Source organism: Sparus aurata, chromosome 3 (assembly GCF_900880675.1).
Source record: "Sparus aurata chromosome 3, fSpaAur1.1, whole genome shotgun sequence".
NCBI lineage: Eukaryota > Metazoa > Chordata > Actinopteri > Spariformes > Sparidae > Sparus > Sparus aurata.
This window is the reverse complement of record NC_044189.1, coordinates 5026016-5049980: the sequence shown is the minus strand read 5'-3', so window position 1 is coordinate 5049980 and position 23965 is coordinate 5026016. Positions and strand designations below refer to the sequence as shown.

At 41.5% G+C, this 23965-nt stretch overlaps 2 protein-coding genes and 1 long non-coding RNA gene across 3 annotated transcripts in view; 2 read left to right on the top strand and 1 right to left on the bottom strand.

Moving 5' to 3' along the window:
- Positions 1-83: 83 nt before the first annotated feature.
- LOC115579320 (major histocompatibility complex class I-related gene protein-like) overlaps positions 84-23965 on the top strand; it is a 26991-nt gene continuing 3109 nt past the window's right edge. Inside the window, exon 1 of the mRNA XM_030412824.1 lies at positions 84-132. Within this exon, the coding sequence (XP_030268684.1) occupies positions 84-132 (49 nt within the window). The remainder of the gene's footprint in view (positions 133-23965) is intronic.
- On the top strand, positions 5116-6310 carry LOC115578488 (uncharacterized). Its single transcript, XR_003983464.1, has 3 exons — positions 5116-5780; positions 5869-6025; positions 6105-6310. It is a non-coding gene; the product is annotated as an uncharacterized LOC115578488 (long non-coding RNA).
- On the bottom strand, positions 7178-8223 carry LOC115578487 (putative nuclease HARBI1). The gene is made up of 4 exons (XM_030411469.1): positions 7791-8223; positions 7596-7711; positions 7398-7509; positions 7178-7301 (listed from the first exon to the last, which is right to left on the bottom strand). The coding sequence occupies exons 1-4, from the start codon at positions 8221-8223 to the stop codon at positions 7207-7209; spliced, it is 756 nt and encodes a 251-aa protein (XP_030267329.1). The 3' UTR covers positions 7178-7206.

Here is a 23965-nt window from a genome sequence, read left to right as displayed (position 1 = left end):
TCTCTCCTCCCTCTGCAAGGATAAATTAAAGGAAACAGCTGATCCAGCTCGGTCCTTCACTCACTCGTCCTCATCAAATCAAGATGAGAACGTTATTGTTGTTGCTTCTCTTCTGTCACGTTTCATCACCAGGTAAGATCACATTTTAAACCTTTAAACTCTTTAAACTTCACAGTCCACTCGACTCTTTCCTCCGAGTTTAGTTTAACTTCCAGTGGAGCAGCACATCGTCTCTACAGCGCACGACACTGTTCATTAACCACTTTATTGCACTTTATGACTGTTAATTCAGCATCCTCAACTGAGATGAGATAGTGATCACACGGGTCCACAGAGTCCTTCTGTGTAAATGTCTTGGACTGTACTGATCCTCCTGGAAACAAGAGTCCAGCTCTGTCAGCTGTCTGTCAGGATATCATTCCAGATGTGTTTGAGTCATGTCATCATTATTTCACATAATTGCTGCTTTTCTCAAACTAGTTGTGGGCACAGATCCAACAATCTGTCTCTCTCTGGTCTCACCTCTTGATTTCATTTTTCTGCATCAGCTGTTCTCTTAACTTCATAACTTGTTCAAAATCACACTCTGAATCGTCTCTAAACTGAGCATGGCTCTCTTTCAGTCCCTCAGTTAGGTCGGTGCACTCAGAAATTGATCATGTTGGGTTTTGTAAACCCTGTGTGTCAAAATCATTCAACTTCAATAATTCTCCCTTTCAAAAAAAAAAAATCTGAAATTCTGCTCACTGCTTTAGATTCTGAGCTCCAGGGTTTGTCCACAGACCGCTCACGTTCCGAGCACGGTGTCCTGGATGGATCTCTTTTTGCACTTCCACAAACCTGCATGTCTGTTGCTGTCTCTCATGAAACTGTACATGTTGTTCACTGTATCAAAGAATGTATAACGTGCTGAGAATAAAATGTATTTTGACTAAATTGGCCCATTACTGACTACACCCCTGTTTCAACTTGTTCAGACTGTTTTAACTGAATCACACTGACTTCATCATATGTCTGAGTGGTGATGATGAGTGTGTGTTCATACTGAATGGAGGCTGTTTGTTCTGCACATTACATTTAAAAGTTTTTTGCATTTTGATTCGCATTTTCCTTCTGTGCAGCAAACACACACACTTCATATCATATTTATATTTTCTCTTAGCATCATATTCATGATAAGTGTTATTTATAAGCTCCTTTGTTTGTCCTGCAGTGCTACACTCCCTGAAGTTTTCATAACTACATCAACTGGAATCCCAAACATCCCAGAGATTGTGGCGACACTAGAGATTGATGAACTTCTGTTGGGGTCATGTGACAGCAACAAAAACCTGGATGTAAAGGACACTGTTAAATCATTTTGCACAGAGGATCCTGAGCATCTGGAGTGGTACAAACAAATGTGTTTCCATTTTTTGCCAAACACCTTCAAAGCCTACATTAACATCTTGATGCGTCTCTTGCACCAAAGTGGAGGTACAGTATGTAACATGTTATAGCCTGTTTAACTTCTTACTGTTCTGCATCTTAGTTGTAAAGTGACCCAGGGCCTCAAGATACCAATCAGTTCAAACTCTAACATCATTTTACACATAACCTGAAATAGAGATTCATGTAAAGTAAACCATCATATCAGTTTGTCTTCAGTGGTCCAGCCACTACTTGTCATTCATCATGTCAACATTAATCAGCTGCTAGTTAGACTTGTTGCTGAAGCTGTTAAACACAAACTACTGATAATAATCTGATTCATGATCGCATTAAATGTTTCATCTGTGAATCCGTGTTAATTACAGTCTCTGTCTCTGTCTCAGGTGACCATGTTTTACAGGTGGTGGGAGGCTGTGAGTGGGATGATGAGACTGAAGAAGTCAAAAGTTTCACTCATTTTGGTTATGATGGAGAAGACTTTCAGGAATTTGATCCGAATACATCTACATGGATCGCTCTAACACCTGAGGCTGTCATCGGCACAATGTTAATGAACACCCATGAGGATTTAGGAAATAAAATTAAGACTTATTTGACTCAGATTTTTCCGGTGCACCTGAAGACGTATGTGGACTGTGGGAGGAGCGTTCTGCTGAGAACAGGTAGGATCACCTGACCTGATGTAGTTTATTAGACACAGTGATCTTCATATAGGCTGCTCAGACTGAACTGTCATTGTATTATTAATCCAACCTGTCTGACATCAGCTTTTTTTGTAGTAGTTACATTTGTTTTAGTCCTGACCAATCACAGACATCTTTGGGTGACATCACTCACCATCAAAGCTCAGACTGTGATGCTACTAAACGTTTCTCCCAAGTGATCTATCGTAGGCAACTGGACTTGTTTAATTTTCTTGATGACGTTTCACCTCACATCCTTCTTCAGTTCTAACTAACTGTTAGTTTCCAATATTTAGTCGACCGACACTTTTACAAACTGTCACAAGCCCATTGTCGACATGATTCACATCCTGCTGCTGGTTTCACACTATTCCCCTGATCAACAGTTTGCAGCAGTGATGTGCCAACAAACATAGTATTGCAACAAAATTGCATCCAATACATTTGTTCAACATTTGCATGAAAGCACTTTCACACCTTCTGTTATTGATTCCAAATGTAATTTCTTCATCTTTCTTTTACCTTGTTTCTTTTCCTCTCTCTCCTCTTTAATATCTCTCTCTTTCCTCTCCAGATCTTCCCTCAGTGTCTCTCCTCCAGAAGACTCCCTCCTCTCCAGTCAGCTGCCTCGCTACAGGTTTCTACCCTCACAGAGCCTCACTCGTCTGGAGGAAAGATGGAGAGGAGCTTCATGAGGAGGTGGACCACGGAGAGATCCTCCCCAACCACGATGGAACCTTCCAGATGAGTGTTGACCTGAACCTTTCATCAGTCACACCTGAAGACTGGACGAGGTACGACTGTGTGTTTCAGCTCTCTGGTGTGAAGGAGGACATCATCACCAAACTGGACAAAGATCGGATCAGAACCAACTGGGGTAAGAGTGAGATCAGAGGGTGCTGAAGGGGAGTGCATGGAAATTCATGCTGGAAAAAACAAAACCAGTAGTGATAAACTAATTCATTGTTTTAATTTGTTCTAACCTGCTTCATCTGCACCAGTCTTAATTTATTGTATTCAACAGTGAAGCCCAGTAACATGACCGTCCTCGTCACTGCTGCAGTGGTTGTTCTTGCTCTCATTCTCATCGGTGCTGCTGGATTCATCGTTTACAAAAAGAAGAAAGGTGAGAGAGAAAAAGGAAAGATTTCACTACTTTGATTTCAGTCTTTGAGTTGATTTCGTTTATTCAGGTTGCAGAATGAAAACAAGCATCAGAGAAAGTAAATACAGTCAGCACTAAACAGACTGAGTATAAACAGATACTCAGTCTGAGTGAGTAGAAGAGAGTAATAAAGTGACTAAAGATAATCTGGCATTTACAACTGTGACTGAAATTATTTGTCTTGTTCTGATTTCAGCCATCAGCCCTCCATCTTGTAAGTAAAACTTACTTTATCTCTTTTTCAGCTGATCTGACTCACACTTCATGTTTTAGATTAAAGCATGTTTGACATTATTGTGCAGATTAACCTTTTCAACACTGTTTCCTGTATTTATTGTTTAGCTGCTCCTGACAACGGTGTTGAGCTCCCTGAGCGACTGAATCCAGAGACGTGAATTACAAACACAAGCAGTGACTCTCCTGGTGTCACTTTATTTAGCTTTGCAGAACTAAAAGACAGAAATACTTCTTGCATTACAAGTAATATTATATAAGAATGACTGTTCTATGTTGTCCTCTATGGAGTTTGGTCTATCATGGAGCCAGTGCGTCTCTCGTATGAGCGGTGAGAAGAGTGGGAGATGTATATCGACACATGTATGACTATGAACTTATGAGACTAAACATGTACATTTCTTTACATTGATGAACATGAATGAATGTTAAACTCAAATGTGTTGTTCTTTGTTTTTGTGCTGATGTTTGTCTTTTCAATAAAATCCTCACATTTTAAAAAGTTTGGTCCACATGCGCGTTTGTGACGACACTTCAATATATTACCTGAACATTCAGTATTCTCACAGAGGATTTGAATGAGGAGATTGATATCAATGTGAACTCTGAGCAGAGTTAGCTCCCAGACAAGGTTAGCTTAGCTTAGCATGAACGCTGAAGTTAGAGATTAAACAGAGAGCCAGTATCTCTGTTAAAGGAGCCTTCTGACAACTAAACAGCTGACTGACTGATGTCCTGTAACGCTTCACCTGTGAGGAGGTCATAAGATACGTTTAGAAAGAAAGAGAAACAAACTGAGACTGAGAGACTCACAGTGAGATACATGTTAAAACATGTAGTACACAGTACAACAGTAGTGATCTGAGCTGATGGTTAACACAAATTTAATGTGCAGGCAACATACAACAAGAATAGCAATGACTTAAACACAGAGGAACCCTGAGAGAAAATGATAAAGGTTACTATATGTAACACATGGCTCCAAATACACTAAATTCAATGAAGATAAATAAATAATAATGGCTGAAATTACTGTGGCTGGAATCAGAATTAACAAAAGGTTCGACAAGGAGGCAGACATGTTTGCAAAATTAAATGAAGAAACCAGACAAAGTGCTTTAATTTGATACCTTGTATTATAACCAAAAATATAACACCAAAAACAGTATACAAATCAGACTGTACACATCTGGGTCTGGGTGCACCCTATTCCAAAATAATTCAGACTTAATAAATCATAATTTGTGTATCAAAATATAATGCAGTCCTAAACCAAATCACCTTATGAACAACCACTTCATCATTACCATATCAGCACTGCACACAACAGGAATAACAGTATGCTTCTTAATCCATTATCTTAACTTCCAGCTGCAAAACAAAGTGTCTTTATGGAAGTCAGGAGGTTACAGCAGTCAAGTCGAAAAGTGAAAAAAAAATCTATAAAGTCAAGTCAATGATACTGAAACTGAGTGTAGTTGGGGGTGCTGGCTTGGTGTAGTTTTGTCCTACCAATGTGGCTGGACAAAGACAAAGTTCAGTTCATATACTGGAGCTCAGAGGGGTATTGCACAAAAGTAGAATAAAGATATCCAGGATAACTGAGCAAGCGCGGCTTGACCTAGTCTGCTCGGCGCATCCTGGCTTCATTGGTTGCACGTTTGCCGAGCCAGGATGAAAAGGCGCGGCTATGTCAAGCCAGGTGTAGATAGTCAGGATAAGTGCGTGTTCACGGCATACTTAAATAGACCTCACGATCGCTCACAGAATCACCGATGGAAACATGGACAAAAGTCGTGCGTCTTATTTTACGGCCGCCGAGCAAGAGCTCCTTATGGAGTTTTACGAGGATGTGAAAGACATTATAAGGAAAAAAGGCAATACAAGTGCCATAAATAAAGAACGAGAGAAAGCCTGGCAGACAATAGCGGACCGGCTTAATGCGTAAGTAGTTCAAAACTGTACAATTAATAAACAGTGCTCCACTGGAACTGTCATAATGAGGCTACAATTAAAGGACTAAAGGAGTTACTTTTAAAGTCCACTAATCAACTGTTGTACACTTTGCTTTAAATTTGGCAAGTAGAAGTGCATGTTACTCATGTTGAAATGTAAAGTATGATTAAGTGCAAAAGATTTAATCTATTTTTCTCATGTTACGTTTTAATCTATTTTATCTCCCTCTCCTTCATAAAGAACAAACTTGTCTGGCCAAATAAGGACCTGGCAGCAAGTTAAGATTAAATACAAGAACATTTTGCAGGCCGGTAAGTGACTTTAAAGTAGATAACAGTGAACAACTGAGGTGAATAGATTAGGTGTCTGCTGACATGTTGACTGTCTGTATGATTGTAGCAGTTAAATGGCACAGGGGGCGGCCCAAGCCAGGATACGACCCCAGCAGAGGAGCTGGCACTCCATTTGAATAAAGGGAGGCCAGTGATGGAGGGGGTCCAGGGAGGGACAGTAACCGACTCTGTCCCAGCCGCAGAAACTGTCCACTTCATCCAAGGTACATACTGCAGTACTACTGCACTTGGTACACAATCAGATAAATATATTATACTGTCTGACTTTGGATTTCCTTACAGTGTCTGGGAACACGGTTACTCTTTTGGAGCCACCAGAAGATGATCCGGTTAGTACATTGTATTGAAATCACAGATGTGGTATGTCCTGTGAAATCTTAATTCAAGTTCTCTCAATACATGTATGTATTTGTCAGGGGAAGGCACATCTGCAGCTGCAGAATGTACTTCTGCAGATGAGGAGACTGTGTCACTGGACTCCAGAAGGCTTGAGGTATGTCAATTTTATGGAAATGTCCGGCTTATTTAGTCCAGTGACTAATCTGATCTAAAGTCAGTGATGTGGTGCTAATACAAAATATGTGTAACAGGACCCAGATGCTGCACAGTCCCCCAAGCAGCCTGGTAACATTGTGAGTATTGGCTAAAGTAAATGTACATTATGCACAAATCCTGCTGTGCTAATCGACATTTCTTTTACAGACTTCACAAACTGTCAGAAAACTGTATTCTAAGCACCTGGAGAAACAGATAGAGCTGGCAGACATTAAAATCAAATTAAAAAAGACGCCAAACACTGAGGAAACTGGACTTGGAAATCCAGAAACTAGAAAGAGAAGTGAGTATTTCAGTGCACACAGGAACCATAACTGCAATACAGTGTTTTAATCTTTGTTGCCTCTGCTCTCTCTATTCTAGGATCCAAGCAACCAAGAAAAATGACTGCCAAATAAAAAAAAATTCAATTAGAAAAAATTGTGGTGTCCTCCCTTTTTCATTAATGTGAAGTAGAATTTAAAATAACCACCAATGCTAAATGAAATGCGCGCACACACAGTAACTTTCAAGATATTTTATTAACCAAGGATAGGCCAGATCCAAAAACTAGGTGAAAAAACTTGCAATATATTGCTCCCTGACGAGTCTGCCATTAATGTTGTCTGGGAAGATGGGAGCATTTTCCCAGTCAACATCAACAGCCACTCGGGGGGGGCCTCTCCTTTCTTAGGCCTGCAGTGTTATGCAGTACTGCGCATGCAGCAATTACATCACAGGCCCTGTCCGGGGAAACCCTCAGGTGGTGCAGGCACTGAAAGCGAGATTTCAGAATGCCAAAGGTCATCTCGATTCGAGCCCTTGTCTTGGTGTGTGCATGGTTGTAGGCCTACTGTGGTGGGGTTTGGGGGTCCGCAAGGGGAGTCAAGAGGAATGACTCGCAGGCATAGCCTCTGTCTCCCAGCAGCACACCAGAGAATTCGCCTGATAATGCAAGATATCATTTAGAAAACTACACGGCAGAGTTAAACACTCATGATGTCCAAGGTGCTTACAGTACAAATAAAATGTTTGGCTTACCTTGTGAAACTCTCTGGTAAATTGGACTAGCCCGAAAGACTCTTGAGTCATGCACTGAGCCAGGCCACTTTGCCTCTAAATTGCTGACAAGGCAGTCAGCATCACAGATCATCTGAAATGTGAAGTTGTAGCCTATTAAGGTCATTTATTGCACAGAAATAATTTATGTAGGTCACAGTAACCACAAATCACTCTTACCTGAACATTGATGCTGTGGAAGGATTTCCTGTTAATGTAATCTCCCTCATGTTCTCCTGAGGGGCGTTTGATTCTGATGTGTGTGCAATCCACCGCACCAATGATGTTGGGGAAAGCTGTAACAAAAAATAGTGAGTATCCAACTGTGACTGATCAAAGTAGAAACTAATGGTTGCATGTCGAAATTGAGCTTACCTGCAATCTTGTAAAACTCCTCCTTGATGTGGAGGGGTCTTCTGTGGCCAGGGAAGGTGATGAATATGTTGATTAATGACTTCAGCGCCAGACAAACATGTATTATTGTGCGGCAAATGGTTCCTTTATTGAGGTTCTCTGCATCCCCAGCACAATAAAGGAGGCTCCCACTTGCCAAAAATCTCAATGTAACACAAACCATCTGTGGCACAGTGAGAGCATGGCTTCGTGCAGTCTGGTGTTGTATTTTTGGACTCAGCAGCCGACATAAATATCTCAGTCCATCACCTGAGAATCTGTATCTCTCAATGAGATGGTCATCGCCAAAGGCCAATGGGTCTGACCTGTCCCGGAAGACTCTTTCACGCCTAAATGCTCGTCTGAGGATTAAGGCTTCCTCATCAAGTACATCATCCAAAAAAGGGCAAGCCATTATGAAGAGGGAACAGTTGAATGGGAGTTGGACCTATATATACTATATTGCCCTTATTACATATTTAATTGAAAACACCTTTGCAACTTCATCAGCCGTGTTTTGTAATCTCAATTTCTACAATAAAACATATTTATGAAATCGCTGATGGCAATTTGACAAGCAGTCTTCATTAGCATAGCATTTAATACTTGGCCCAAGTAATAATACTACCACTTGAATAAATATAAAAAGACTGTTTCAATTACAAACAGCCAACAGATTTAAATGAAATGAAAAATGACAATATATATGTAATATTTTAATGCAGGATAGTTAAAATGATGGAACATACTTAGAAAGACCATGGACATGCTGTAAAACACATTAATTCCTCACAGGATTGACGTTGGAAATACAGGTGAATCACTAGGATTAATCTTAGCCTGGCTGTTAGCCTGGTCTGGAGCAGGCTAGCTCCACAGAATAAATCTCCATGGTAACTTATACCATAACATATCCTACTGCCCCCTATCCTGCTTTTGTGCAACCGGATCACGGATATATTGAGCCAGGATAACCAAGATATCCTGGCTTAATCCCTTATCCTAGTTTTGTGCAATACCCCTCTGGGGTGATCCATCTGGGTTAGCTTGCCATCCATTTCAAGGGGTAGGTGAAAAACCTGGCCTGCAGTTGTTGACATGACCAGAATTAATTCAATGCACCTACCTATTGCAAATTATACACATTTGATATAAATTATACAATAAACACATTTCAATATTTCAAATAACCTTTAATTAAATTAATTTCTAAATGATTAATTTAAATTAAATTTGTATTTTTATCTCAATATTTTAAATACAACACAAAACAAAATATGAATTGGATTAATTTAACTCCTTTTCCATTTAACAGATTCAATATAGTGATAAAATAAAACAAAACAACACTAATATTGCTTCAGTATTTCTTTTTACAATAGCTTTATCAGTCAGGAAAAAAAATATCAATTTAATACACTTTGTCAAGATGGTAATATTCTTTTTAGTTCATATAACAGCGACAATTTACTTCAGTACTACTCTAATTAGGTCCAGTGCTACACACCTGCTCATGGTGCAACATTGAATGGTTTGTCTGTGACTCACCAATTCAGAAGTCATGCAGCAATGCTTTGCAGATTTCACCGTGGCTCGATTCACACAACACATCTAGAAACTTTCAACAGAAGTACAGGCTGTTTACATTCTAATTTGATAATGTTATTTTGTATGATTTCCAGTTTAATTTCATGTATGATTAACGTGCAGGAGCAGCAGCTCTTCTCCCCACAGAGTCACTCAGGTGTCTGACTAGTGTCATTTAACCTGCCCACTGCTGCTGCGGTCCTGCTCTCTGATTGGCTAAGAATAGTTAACCCTTCGTGATCTGATCTACCTGGGCTACATATACAATACTCTAAATAATCAATATCACCTGTTTCTGTGTGATTCCTGACTGTTTGCTGCTCATCCTTCACTAACATCTATATGGTAATACTTAGAAATCTGTCTTCTTCATCTTATTCAATGTTAATTAATATTGTTAGTTGGTATCAGCACGTTATATGATTGACAGCAACCAAGCATCACAAAACCTGTAGCCTGTTCCTGATAGGTGCATGGAAATATGTGACTTCACATGTTTTCCCCCATTAGAGCTCTGCCCACTTCAAACATGCAGCACGTGATTCTGGAGAAACATAGTTGATTGTTGAGTCTCATTCCCAGGTCATCAAATACCAGAGCTTTGGGTCGGGCAGCTGTGAAACTCTCAGCCTCTATTTCATACATGTCTTTGCTGCCATCTAACGGCTGTTTAGTGGTATTATATACAGTACTACAAACAGGGCTGTGACACTTGTATTGTGGAGCCTGATTCCCTTCCAAGTGTCTGATGTAGGATAAGTCATAGGTGGTGATACAAATGTACATGGGGACACATTCTCTGAGACCTGAACTATCCACTGAGACCACGATCATGTATATTGACCTGGGCCCGTATACACAAAGACTTTTATCTTAACGTTAGGAGTACTCCTAAATCGGACTAAAAGTTTTTATGTAGGAGTCGTTTCTTAAAAGTAATTCACAAAGCCGCTGAGACCTACTTTTAGTTATCAAAACAGTGAACTCCTAAACTAGAAGTAACTCTCTGTTGCTATGGATGATGTCATTTTATAAGGACGCACTTAGAGGCGGTGACAACGGTGATTGGTTGTTGAGTGACAGGGCAGCCCATTGAAAAGTCATTTAGGCTACGCAATGCATGAAGTGAAAATAAGGAAGTTGCCTACAAGCCCATGACAAAGCCTATGAATAGATACTGGATAAAGAAATGTATTTATGAGGAGAATTCAGTGCCCCCCCCCCCCCCCAAAAAAAAACAAAAAACAAAAACCAAAACACTTTTGTAAAAATTACAAATTAGAAGATTGCGATGAAAAGCGTGAATTGTCGATAAAAGCGGCATTTGCTCGAAAAGCTATTGAAAAAACAATTTGCGTGTTGATGGAATTCAACTTTTTCCGATTGACAAAAGCCCTATTCGCACGGGACTAGTATAACCTGGGGACCTCCAGTAATTTGTAATAATTGCGGAGGTCGTCTGTGATCTTAATCCCTTGCGAATCTGCCATGTCCTTAATTTGTAATGTAAAAATTCCACCGCAAATTACCTATTATATTTTACCAAACACAGAGGTCATTTGTCCTGTGCAAATCGGCATCTCTGTGATTTGGGGTCGTTCTTTGTTTTTCTTAAGGTTTTTTGTGTTTTCCACACCTTTTTCTGCCTTTTTCCCGGTCGAGAATTATGGAGGCTGCGTTGGGAATTATAAATGAAAGTTTTGACAGCATTTTGGGTGCAAATTCAGGAGGCTCATCAGAAAAGCGAAATTTCGAAAGATGATTAGATGTAATACATGCATGGCAGCATGCGGTAAGGAACATTTTTCCATCTTTCAACAGGCTCACCAGTTATTATATTAAAAGTATCCATATCTAACCGTTGTGCTGCTCCAGTAAGGGCTCCGGTGCAATCGATCGCGGGGAATATGTCAGTAAATTCGAGTTAAAACACAGACTTCCCTTATCATGTGCGAATGCGCCGCACGAAACACTGACGTGGTGGGATAATTTCTTAACCACTTGAGGTCCCCAGGTAATACTAGTCCCGTGCACAGAGCTGCATTTTCCCCCTAGACAAATACCGGAGTGTTGCCAAACATTTTAACTCTGGCGTTATTTGATTGTTTCGGTTGGTTGGGGACGTTATTGCGTCCCTCACCAATGCAACCACAACCCTTCGCGGTCCATCCGACATCATTTTAATAATTCCCTGTCATTTAGCGTCTCCAAAACATTCGGCTGTGACCAGGTCTTAGTGAGTTAGGAGTCCTCTGGACTACTTCTAAGGTCTCCCAGACTTAGGTGCTACTTTTAGGTTTAAAATGTTTTGTGAATAACTCTTATTTTCAAAAATTAGGAGTCCTAAAGTTACGACTGACACGCCCATTAGATTTAGGAGTTGCTCCTAAATTCGCCTGTTAGGAGCTACTTTTAGCCTTAAGATTCTTTGTGAATACGGGCCCTGATAGTTGTGTTTAAAAAGTAAATACATTTACTTGCTTCTTGTTATTTATTTATGTTGTAGTGGACTGAGCAGACATAATTCACCATTTGGTTAGTTTCTTTCTCACTGACTGTTACATGCTCCATGTCTGCTGGCCAGGATGTGTCACTATGGCTGGTGATTGGCTTGCCTGCCAGGTGATAGCGGTCCGGCTGATTGGGAAGATTCAATAGGCGAGTTCAAGATCACGCAGTGCTGCGCAGCGCTGCATAAATCGTGATGCATGCTGGTTAAAATGTGTCCACGATGACCTGGATGGGAGTGGTTTCTGCTCCGCATCTGATGTCACATGACCTTAAGTTATCGCGGGAGCGAGGTTGCTGCAGAGCATTCGCGCAGTTGCTCTCCAGGTACTGCGCGACCCCAGACCCACCTTCATGACGTCAGGACTTTGCCCTATTTGGCTCTCATCTACGCTGACGTATATGACGTGTGTTTCGATGAATTTCCATATCCATAAGGCCTCTGCCTCTTTTCTACTCAAATATCAAATACCTTCAGATCAGTAGCAGCCGTGTGGCTACACCTATGGGATAGTCACCATGAATAAACCTATAAAATCCTTCATGTAACGCAACAACCCTGAAAGATGTCATCAATAAACTGCTCAGTTCTGTCAGCTTAGGGTGATGATGGAGAAGTGGTTAACTGCTGTGTCCAGTGTTATCTGTACTATCCACTCTTATTAATTAACCCTTTCTGTTCCCATCACATTAACAATACAAAGAATTATCCTGAGCTGTGTGTGATGAGATGGTGCAGCGGGACAAGGCATCTGATTCAGTCATTTGTTCTGATTATTGTATTTCATTCATTCAGTGAAATGTATTTAATTCATTGTGATGTTGCTATGAGAAAATGCATCATCTTATGTGTCTATAGTTATGCTTATTTGTTAAATGTAGTCAGCAAATTCCCTTCAGCTGTGATATAATCATGATGCACCTAAGCCCAGTTGTCATCATACTAATGAATAACTGTTGTAATTGTATTGTTATTGTGCAAGACTTACTATAATGTACCAGATAGACAAAGTTCAAATGTATTTAATGGTGACATTACAAGGAAAACAGAACATGATCATTTACAGTAAGACAACATTTAGGCTCTTCATCTACTCTTGATGAGCCACTGTGTGACCGTTTGAAGTGAAGCAATTACAAAGTATCCAAATTTGAAGTTGTTATTGTGACAAAGCTGTCACATTCTGTTGTCTCTAAATATGAACTGTATATATATATACATATATATATATATATATATATATATATATATATATATATAAAAGTAATCAGATGAACACATCCTCTGCAAAAATACAGGCTTGACACGGGTCTTGATCCCCGGTCATCTGCATGCAACACAGCAGCAGTTCCACTGCTCTATTCCCTCAGCCCAAATGTTTTGGTTGACTAATATTTTGAACATCTCAGATTGAATAATTTCTGAAGGAGATTAATATGAGAAAAAGGCCAGCAAAGTTCCCATAGCATCAGGTAAGAAAACTGATCACAGTCGTTGTTGATTGTAATCAAACATTAATGGAATTTCAATTTCCTCCACTTCTTCGCCGGCGAAGAAGGCAAACACCGCGAGCTCAGCCAGGTCACGTCACGTCTACGGGAAGAGAGAGTGTCCGACTTCATAGCAGCGTTTGTATCCCCGCCCCTGCTGTCGCCAGCAGATCTCGCTGATGTGATCAGGCAGCAGGAGGTCAACTTGAACGCGCCCAATAAGAGGGGGTAGGGCACTAGGCTCTGGTCTCTCTCTCTCACCTTGCTCACTGCGTGCCACTGGACCAGCAGTGCTGTCAGTCAGCCAGGAGGCTGGCTGAGGGATTATGCCTTTGATTTATGTTATTCTGATGGGTGCAGTAGTTCAGTTTTCGTGGCTTTATTTCAATTAGGATTAGTTGCTTTGTTGGTTTAGGGTAGGGGTGACACGATTCTCCGAATCCTCGATTCGATTACATTTTTGATTCTAAGGTCACGATTCGATTCAATTCTCGATTTTTACATTTATTTTTTTTTAAAGCAAACGTTGCTATGCCATTTTTAGACTAGACTTTCATGCAATATAATTTCTGACCTTTGTTTGCAATTTACCACACCACATTGTCAAGTTTAAAACATTTATTAACAACATAATGCAACGATAACATGTCTTCAGTCAATTGGAAACTTAAACAAAATAACCTGCCATCTAGTTTCTGCAGTGTTTGCAAACTGTGGCTTTTTTGTTGACAACGCAAATGTTGTCAACATAACTCACTGGAAATCCAAAATACTTCCACACGGGCAACTTCAGTGAAAGAGGAGGGAGTTCAAGTTCTGTCGATGTGTCTCCTGCATCTGCAGCTGCCATTGGTGTAAGAGTGGCGTGGCCCCTTTCTATGGAGGACCAAACCTGACATAAGTATAAATAAATAAATAAATGCATAAATGCATAAATAAATACATAAATAAATGCTGAAATAAATAAATAAATGCATAAATAAATAAATGCTTAAATAAACAAATGCATAAATAAATGAATAAATAAATAAATGCTGAAATAAATGTATAAATAAATAAATACAAGTATAAATAAAAGAATAAATGCTTTTTATTTATTTCTACATTTCTGTTCACCTACATGTATTTATTTCTGTATTTCTGTTCACCTACATTTATTTATTTCTGTATTTCTGTATTTCTGATCACCTACATATATTTATTTCTGTATTTCTGTGTCCATATGTACATGAGGAGGTAGGAGGTCCTAACCTCAGTCAAGTGCATGATTGGTTGCAGGAGTGTGCTCGATGAGGGTCTACTACTTCTGCCTTACTAGCTGCGCTGATTCCTGTACACTGTACAGGAATGTTGCTGGCTACCAGCAAGCCTGCTCAGCTAACTGTTAGCTGCAGTTGTTGACATTTGTTGATGTAGCTCTGGTTAAGTTATGAATTTGACTGGCGTTCATGTTAACTTGCGAGGGTCCCAGGTGTGCTGGTGGTGTGGTTTGAGAATCCCGTCTGGAGAGAGAGGGGTCCTCAGCCATGTCCGCTAACCAGGAAAAACATTCTGCTCATCGCTCCAAGTCATGTATATGTGTATTCTAGACGAGCGCTACAGAGCACAAATCATCCAAAAGTGCATGTTGTCGGTCTCATATCTTTGTTGTGAATGTCTGTACTCTCAAATAACTCATGTGTGGAACAGGCTGAGGCATTTGTTCACGCCGAGCGTCTCGAGAGCGGAGTGGAGACCCCTTTTAGCTCTTATGTTAGCTGTTAGCTGCTCGCTGTAGCGCAGCGTCCAGGCTACCTTGTGACACCGGTTACCATCGGGTATTTTTCATTCCGCACTGTTCAAATGGTCGCTTAAAGCCATCGTTCTGAGCCGCATACATCGTTATTAAGCTGAAGCTAAGTCGGTGTGAAAACTGTACACTGTCATACAGCCTGCCGGTCAAACAGTCTGCAGAGTACGTTGACATCCAGCCCGAGCTCAGCGTGTGGTCAATCAGCTGTAGCAAAGCGTGAGACGTCCAGATCAACCTGTGATACAAACACCAGTAGCGACAATGGTTCATAGGAAAGCCCAGACATGTATCTCACTCTCGGTGGTAACATGTGTCAACAGTTAACCTGGACGCTACGCTCTTAGCACTACAGCGAGCAGCTAAAAGCTAACAGCGGTGTCCACGCCGCTCTCGAGCCGCTCGGCGTGAACAAATGCTTAATACTGTTCCACACATGAGTTGTTTGAGAGTACAGAGATTCACGACAAAGATATGAGACCGACAACATGCACTTTTGGACGATTTGTGCTCTGTAGCGCTCGTCTAGCAGTGGTTTGCAAGTCGCAGCCCCGGCATCTCCGTGTGGATAGAAGTGTTCAAGCCACGTCAAAACGAATACACATATAAGTGACAGACTGTTTAACCAGCAGGCTGTATGACAGTGTACAGTTTTCACACTGACTTAGCTTCAGCTTAATAACGATGTATGCGGCTCGGAACGATGGCTTTAAGTGACCATTTGAACAGTGCGGAATGAAAAATACCCGATGGTAACCGGTGTCACAAGGTAGCCTGGACGCTGCGCTACAGCGAGCAGCTAACAGCTAACATAAGAGCTAAAAGGGGTCTCCACTCTGCTCTCGAGCCGCTCGGCATGAACAAATGCCTCAGCCTGTTCCACACATGAGTTATTTGAGAGTACAGACATTCACAACAAAGATATGAGACCGACAACATGCACTTTTGGACGATTTGTGCTCTGTAGCGCTCGTCTAGAATACACATATACATGACTTGGAGCGATGAGCAGAATGTTTTTCCTGGTTAGCGGTCATGGCTGAGGACCCCTCTCTCTCCAGACGGGATTCTCAAACCACACCACCAGCACACCTGGGACCCTCGCAAGTTAAAATGAACGCCAGTTAACCTGTCATACTGGTCGAGGCCATTAAGCTAACTGGAGCTGTTTTACAACGTTACAGAGAGCGAGGCTTGAGATCAGGAATCGTTTGCTTTTGTCTGGCTCTCCGATTTGACCAATCATGCTCTTGACTGAGGTTAGGACCTCCTACCTCCTAATTTACATATGGACACAGAAATACAGAAATAAATATATGTAGGGGAACAGAAATACAGAAATACAGAAATAAATAAATGTAGGTGAACAGAAATACAGAAATAAATAAATGTAGGTGAACAGAAATGTATAAATAAATAAAAAGCATTCATTCTTTTATTTATACTTTTATTTATTTATTTATACATTTATTTCAGCATTTATTTATTTATTCATTTATTTATGCATTTATGCATTTATTTATTTATTTATACTTATGTCAGGTTTGGTCCTCCATACCTTTCAGGAATAGGGCGGTGCGTCAGGTGTGAGTGGGCGAGCGAGAGTGAGGGAGCGTGTGTACGTGCGGTCAGTGAATGAATGAGAGAGGAAGGAGAAGCGAAAGCAATAAAGTGTACAGTGTGGTTTGCAGTTTGGCTGTGAATAAAGGCGACGGCTAGATACAGCAAAGCTCCCTTGTATCATTTCCCGACCAGCTTAACACATGAAAGGGGGTTCACCCCGAAGGTAAACACAAACTTCGGCCCTGGAGGAAATCATCTCTCCTGTGCTTCCCGACCAAGGTCCGGTAGCTGAACAGGAATGGTGTAACACCGTGCTATCGTATGGCTGGCTGTAGCTAATAGCTACTGGCTTAGCTAGTAGCTACGGAGCCCCAGACATGACATGGTCAAAAAAAAAAAATTAACTTGTGGCCTCAATATAGCTATAACCTGTGCACGAACTACTAATTCGTGGCCACAAAAAACTAAATTGTGGCCACAAAACACTAATTCGTGGCCACGAAATAAGTATAACGTGCGCACGAAATACTAATTCGTAGCCACGAAGTAGGTATAATGTGCGCACGAAATACTAATTAATGATACTAATATAATTCCTGGACAGCTGGGTAAACAAATCGAGCGCACCTTCTCTACAAACTGCAATAGCCTACGTGATGTCCTTAAGGTCAGTGTCTTATCGTATTCTGTTTTCGTCAATATCTTGTTATCCCGCATTTAGGCAGTGCCTTTCACTGATCATCTCCCCTGAAAGTAGCATGTGTGTCAGACTCCCACCTGAGGGAATATATAGGCTATATGAGCCGCAGCGTTTAATGATGCCACTGAACGCAGCCTTGCAGTTACAGTAGCGCTCACTGTATGTATCGCGTTGCCAAGGGAACCTATAGCCTTTCAGTGATCAGAATCTAGTTTGTATTGATTTGCAGGTTGTTGTTGCTCTGACTGAACTACTGAAGGTGTCTGTAGTGTTCTCTGGACATTTGTCCTTCAATAAAAAAAAAATATATTAAAAGTTCACTATATTATAGGCCTACTTAAAGCTCTGCTTAAATGCGGGATAAAAAGATACTGACTAGAACAGAATAAGAAAAGACACTCAGTTTAAGTGTCTTTTCTGTTGGTGGAGCTGGACTGACTCAAAAACTCTTTCGTCCCCTCGCCATCAGACTGTATAACAGCTCTCAGTAAAGGCAGGAAGGACAATAGATAATAGACAATGAACAATTTCTACCTATATTTGCACATCCATTTTTGCACTGTTTCACTTTCATTTGCACTGTCAACCATTTTGCACTGTATACTGCAGCTACTGTTCACATTTTATATATATATATATATATATATATATATATATATATATATGTAGATCAGAATCAGAAATACTTTAATAATTCCAGGGGGAAATTATTTTTGTTACACACTCCAGATATACAAACAATTATAGTATTATTATATATTATATTATATTATATCATATTATATCATATCATATACACACATATGTATATGTATCGTTTATTAGTCTTTTATTCTATTTTAAATTCTATTCTTAAGGTTAGGGTTTTTAATTTTAGTTTAATGTATGTTTAGTGTATGTCTGTTTTGTATTTTTTATGCTACTGGACACTTGAATTTCCATCGGGATAAATAAAGTATCTATCTATCTATCTATCTATCTGTCTGTCTGTCCGTCTATCTATCTATTACGTAGGCTATGGTTTCTAGAGAAGGTGAGCTCGAATTGTTTACCCAGTTGTCCAGGAATTATGTTAATATCATTAATTAGTATTTCGTGCACACGTTATCCTTATTTCGTGGCCACGAATTACTAAATTGTACCCACAATTTAGTATTTCGTGGCCACAAAGTAGTGTTTTGTGGCCACGAAGTAGTATTTTGTGCGCACGCTATATCTATATTGTGGCCACAATTAAATTTTTTTTTGACCATGTCATGTCTGGGGCTCCGTAAGTAGCAGTGTTAGACGAGGAGGTTGAATCGCAGCACTTCAACACGGGTGTGTTTACGTGACATGGCGGCGTGGCAGAATCGACGATCCCATTTTTTAACACGAAGTTCGAGATTGTGACTTATTTTCGATCGATTTCGATTTAAAATCGAAATCGTAACACCCCTAGTTTAGGGTAGAGGGTTAACTCCCAGTTCCGACAGCCCTGGTGGGTTGGTCTGGGAGTCTGCTCTTCTTTTGTTTATTTTGACTCTTAGGCTAAGCACCTAGTAAGCGTCAGTGAGTAACCATGGCAACAGAGGTGCCTGGTAACTCAGCGTAAGCGTCAGTGGGTTACCTTGGCAACGGAGGAGATGAGTGAGTTTTAGTGGTTTCTCCAGCCGTTTCTCCAGCCGTTACTGGAGTTTAGAGTTCTGGTGTTGAATAAACGACTGTAAGGCAGTCAAAGAGAGAAGACTTCTTCAATGGTGACCCCGACGTGATGTTTGCTGGACGCCTCCATAGACATCTCTATGAATATGTCGACTAACACCGTCTCCCTTAAGCTGCCCGACTTCTGGGAATCGTCTGCCTCAGCCTGGATCGCCCGAACAGAAGCGCAGTTTGCACTCCAGGAGATTACCGCAGATGCCATGAAATATTATTACGTGGTGTCGGCACCGGGAAATTTAAAAGCCAAGAGAGTGGCGAGTTTCCTCACAAACCCACCTGAGGAGAAATATAAAACATTCAAAACTCAGCTGTTGAAAGCGTTCGAGCTTTCCGACACAGAACGAGCCGGCCGGCTTTTCTCCATCCATTGCCTCGGCGACAACAAGCTATCTGAACTCATGGACCGGATGCTGGATCTCATGGGAGCACACAAGCCGGATTTCCTCTTTAACCGACTCTTTCTGCAGCAGCTGCCTTCTCAGGTACGACCTTCTCCTTCTCCATAACCCTTGGATTGGTCTGTATAGATCTCATAGTCAATGGGGGCATGTAAGTAAGCTGTTTTTACATCCATCTGGTGGAGTAACAGGTCCTCCTGTGCTGCTTTTTGTAACAATACCCTTACACTGGTCAAATTGGCTGTTGGGGAAAAGGTTTCGCCATAATCAACTCCCATCTTCTGGCTGTAACCCTGGGCTACAAACCTTGCTTTGTATTTTTCATTTCCTTCCATGTCATTTTTAACAGAATAAACCCACTTACCCCCAACTGTTTTCTTGCCCTTTGGCAGAGTAGTCAGGGTAAAAGTGTTGTTTTCCTTTAATGACTGGATTTCTTCGTCCATTGCTTTAACCCACTGTTTTGAGTTAACTGAGTCCATAGCTTCCTTAAATGTATGTGGAACGCCACACACTGCTCTGTAGCAGTAATCAATGGTAGTATGGACCTCATCACTGCCAATGTTGTCAGTTACAAAGTCCTTTAAATGACTAGGTTTTCTCCTTTCTCTAGTAGGATACCTCCCACTGACAGATTCACCACTTGTCACACTTGACTCTTTTTGGTTACAATCAGATGTACCACTTTGTGGATTTTTGTTTCTCTCCCTTGGCCCCTAAGCCTTTTCCACATAAACCCCCTGTTTGACTCTGCTAGCCACAGGTTGTCTCACTGTGTCATGATTGTCGTTTGGTTCTGTCTCAACTGTCTGTGTTTGTTTTTCCACATTTATCTCGTTCACAAATTTGACAAGTCTGTGTTTTTGAACTTTCTCTGTGTCAGGATGATAAATCAAGTAGGCGGGGCTGTTCTTATCATGACCAACAAAAGTCCCTGTTCACATCTGGAATCGAGCTTTCCCTTGTCCTGTTTGTATGTGTAACATACAGATCCAAACTTCTGCATTTTAGATATATTTGGCTTTTTGTCTGTCAGCATCTGGTAAGGGGTCTTCCCTGTTCGCTTATTAAAGCATCTGTTTCGTACCATGGCTGTAGTTTGGACAGGGTAGTTCCATAGACATTTGGGTAGTTGACTTTCAATTAGCATACATCTGCCCATCTCAAAAAGAGTAGGCCAGCCCCTCTCTGCGGTTCCGTTCTGGTGTGGTGAATACGGGGCTGATGTCTCATGCTTCATACCGTTCTTCCTTAACAGGGTCTGGAAATCCTTGCATGTAAACTCTGTCCCGTTGTAAGACCTGATACACTTCACCTTTCTATAAGGGGCTGTATCTGCTACGAACTTTTCCGTTGACTGCAGCATATCACTCTTTGTCTTCAGAAAGTATACAAACATTGCATTAGAATAATCGTCAGTGAAGGACTGCACATATGTATCCATCAGTAGACTCAGTAGCTACTGGACCTGCTAGGTCTGTGTGCACCATCTGTAAGGGAGCCACTGCTCTTGTATCAGGGTCTCTATTTCGGGTCTGTACAAACTTCCCAGGATACATACCTCACATTCTTGGTCAGGCCTATCTGTCTTGCCCTTAATCTGCATACCACTAACCACATTTTGCAATCTTAGTACATCCTCATAGTTGCAGTGGCCTAGTATTTCATGCCATGTCTGCATGTCGTGACAGGTGTTAGACTTATCACTATCATCACCTTCAGTGTGCAGATAATACAACTTGCCATACACATGAATGTTGAATCTGGTACCGTCTTTATGTGTCAAGGTGTCTTGTCCTTGTTTAAAGGTGACTGTTGCTCCAAAAGCGGCGGCTGACTTCACCGAGAAAATGTCTTGGGGGTATGACGGTATAAACAACGCGTCTCTCAGCATTGCACTGCATCGCTGCCCTGTGCTGTCGATCAGAAACACCTCTGCTTTCCCTTTGCGTTGAGCAACACATCTGCACAGGGTACCGTCCGCTGAGTCCACGCAGTGTGTCTCTGGCTTGAATGTGTCATCGAAGCTCTTAAACTTGGTCACATTGGTAACGATGTGGGAAGTAGCTCCCATGTCGACCAAAGCCCTTCTCCTTGATGCTGCGCGCTGGCTGCTGCTGAACCCTGATGTCTGCGTCCTTGATCCAGAAAGCATAATCCGCTCCAGATCCGTTGCCGCTCTCATCTGCGACCTTCCTTGCTCCATCTTGTTTTTCTTGACGTCTACAAGTGGCATCACTGTGGGTGTCACTCTTACAATAGCCCTTTTTAGATAGAAAAGGCAGCACATTTGCTCCAAGGTGTCTTTCTAAAATGGAGGCGGAATATTCGTCCTTTTCCAAAAGCCGCCTCTGAAGTAGGCGTAAACATGTGACGTGACGTGAAGCTCGAACTTGGGCTGTGAGCAATAACAACAAATTTGTCTTCAAAATAAGAGCTTTACATTGCACCCCGTTGGAGCTTAGAACTGCGAACTTAGCCGGGGACTTTTAATTTGAAAGTAGTAACCGGTGTTAGCTTGCCGACACAACAACAAGCTAACACAACCAAACAGCTACAGAGACCGAGGAGACACTAGCATCTCCTGGATCTCAGCGGCTGTCCAGTTGCTCATTTTAATGTCCGCTGATGAAATGATGGACTGACTGCTGTGATCAGCTGTTTCCTGGTTTTAAAACTACCCGGCTGTGGGTCGCACATCAGCGCAGGTCATCGACACCTCCACCCACCTCACGCAGAGGGCGGCACATTGCCACCTCGTTTTTAGATAGCAGGCGAGGCGGAAATAAGTGTACCCTCTGAGGCGGAAAATTGGCGGACCAAAACAGACCCCCAATTTGCTGGTCTCTGTCTGAAACCATGGACCGAGCCGCCAAAAGGACGGGCAAATAGGCTGCTAGTGGCTGCATCATGTCTTCTGTCGACATGCTCTTGCTCGGTGGCCTTTAATGCCACACTTGAAACATATAATGTCAGCGTCTCCATTGTCTCTGTTTTGTGAACTTGACTTGGCGGGCCTCCACCCGCCACAGTCTTCATCACATTATCACTGGACTCTGCCGCGGTTAACTTCTCTATGTCTTCTAAACTACGCAGCTTTGTTTTGAATTCTGCAAACGTTATATTATCCTCATTGTTTGCCACATGTATTGCAAATGGCTTGAAACTACAGGCAGTCCTTTTAAGATCATAGCAATCAGCAGACCATCTCCTAACGTCTCACCCACGTTACGTAGCGCTGTAATGGCGGTCTCTGCCCTGGTGATGCTCGTCTTCTGAAGAGATGTCAGCATGGTGTAAAGGTTGATAATGTGGGGCTTCCCCTTCCCGGCATAGTACCCCCTTAATATCTTAAGTGCCTTTCTTGCATTGTCGGGTGCATCTCTCATAATTAACAAGAGGCTCATATCATCCAAAATTGAATCAACTTGGCGTACGCATCGGCGTTCTTCTTACCATCTGCTGCTACCTTGGCTTCGCCATCGGGTTCTCTCAGAACCGTATTCTTTAGTCCTAATAAGTGCAAATGTCCCAACACTTTAGTCTCCCACAGTTTCCCATTTGGTGTCATCTCCGTCGAACATGAGTCGGGGCAACCTGCTTGTCCCCCGTAGCTCCATGATGCTATATTAGCCGTTAGCACGCAGTTCGTCGTGACTTTCTATCAGCGGTAAAACATTCACAAAACTCTTCCCCGAGTTGCTTCTGGGCCCATAAGCTGTAGAGCTTTGCAGCATCACCAGCGTTGAACTCAGGGGGATAAGTTGACTGAAGAAGAAACCATCTTTAGCCTCTCTGGTGTATTTATTTGAGACAAAGCAGTCTTGCACCTTGTCTTCACAATGCAGAAATGAACTCTGAACTCAGTGAGGCTGCATGAGCCTTTGACCTGTAAACTTGCACCACACTGTGGTGAACATAAAATACTGCACCTCAGTAAAACAGCAGTAAAATCACAATCACTGAGTACACACAATAAAGAATGTCTCTTAACATATTTTTCTGTGTTTTTGTGTCTTTGATGTTTTTCTTTTCAGAGAAAATTATTTAATGTTGCTATATAATACACAAAATAATCAATATCATCTGTTTCTCTGTGATTCCTGACTGTTGTATAAACTGTTTTTATGGGTTTATTACATGTACTTCATTTGGTAAAGTGTTCTGATGTGGGCCTTTAAATGTATTGCTGCTGTTAGTATTTCTATGGTTAATGTGGCAAATGATACCAAAATGTCCTATGTTTTAAAAGGCCTTTGAACGCCTCGGGTTTCTGTTATTTGGGTTCTCATTTGTTTGGGCAGGTGTCAATCATTTGTCTTTATTGGGGATTAACAGTCGGATTGTTAGAGAGGCAGGAGTAGAGGGAAAGCGAGGGAAATGAGGAGAGAAAGAGCTGCGGAGAAGCGGAAGGACA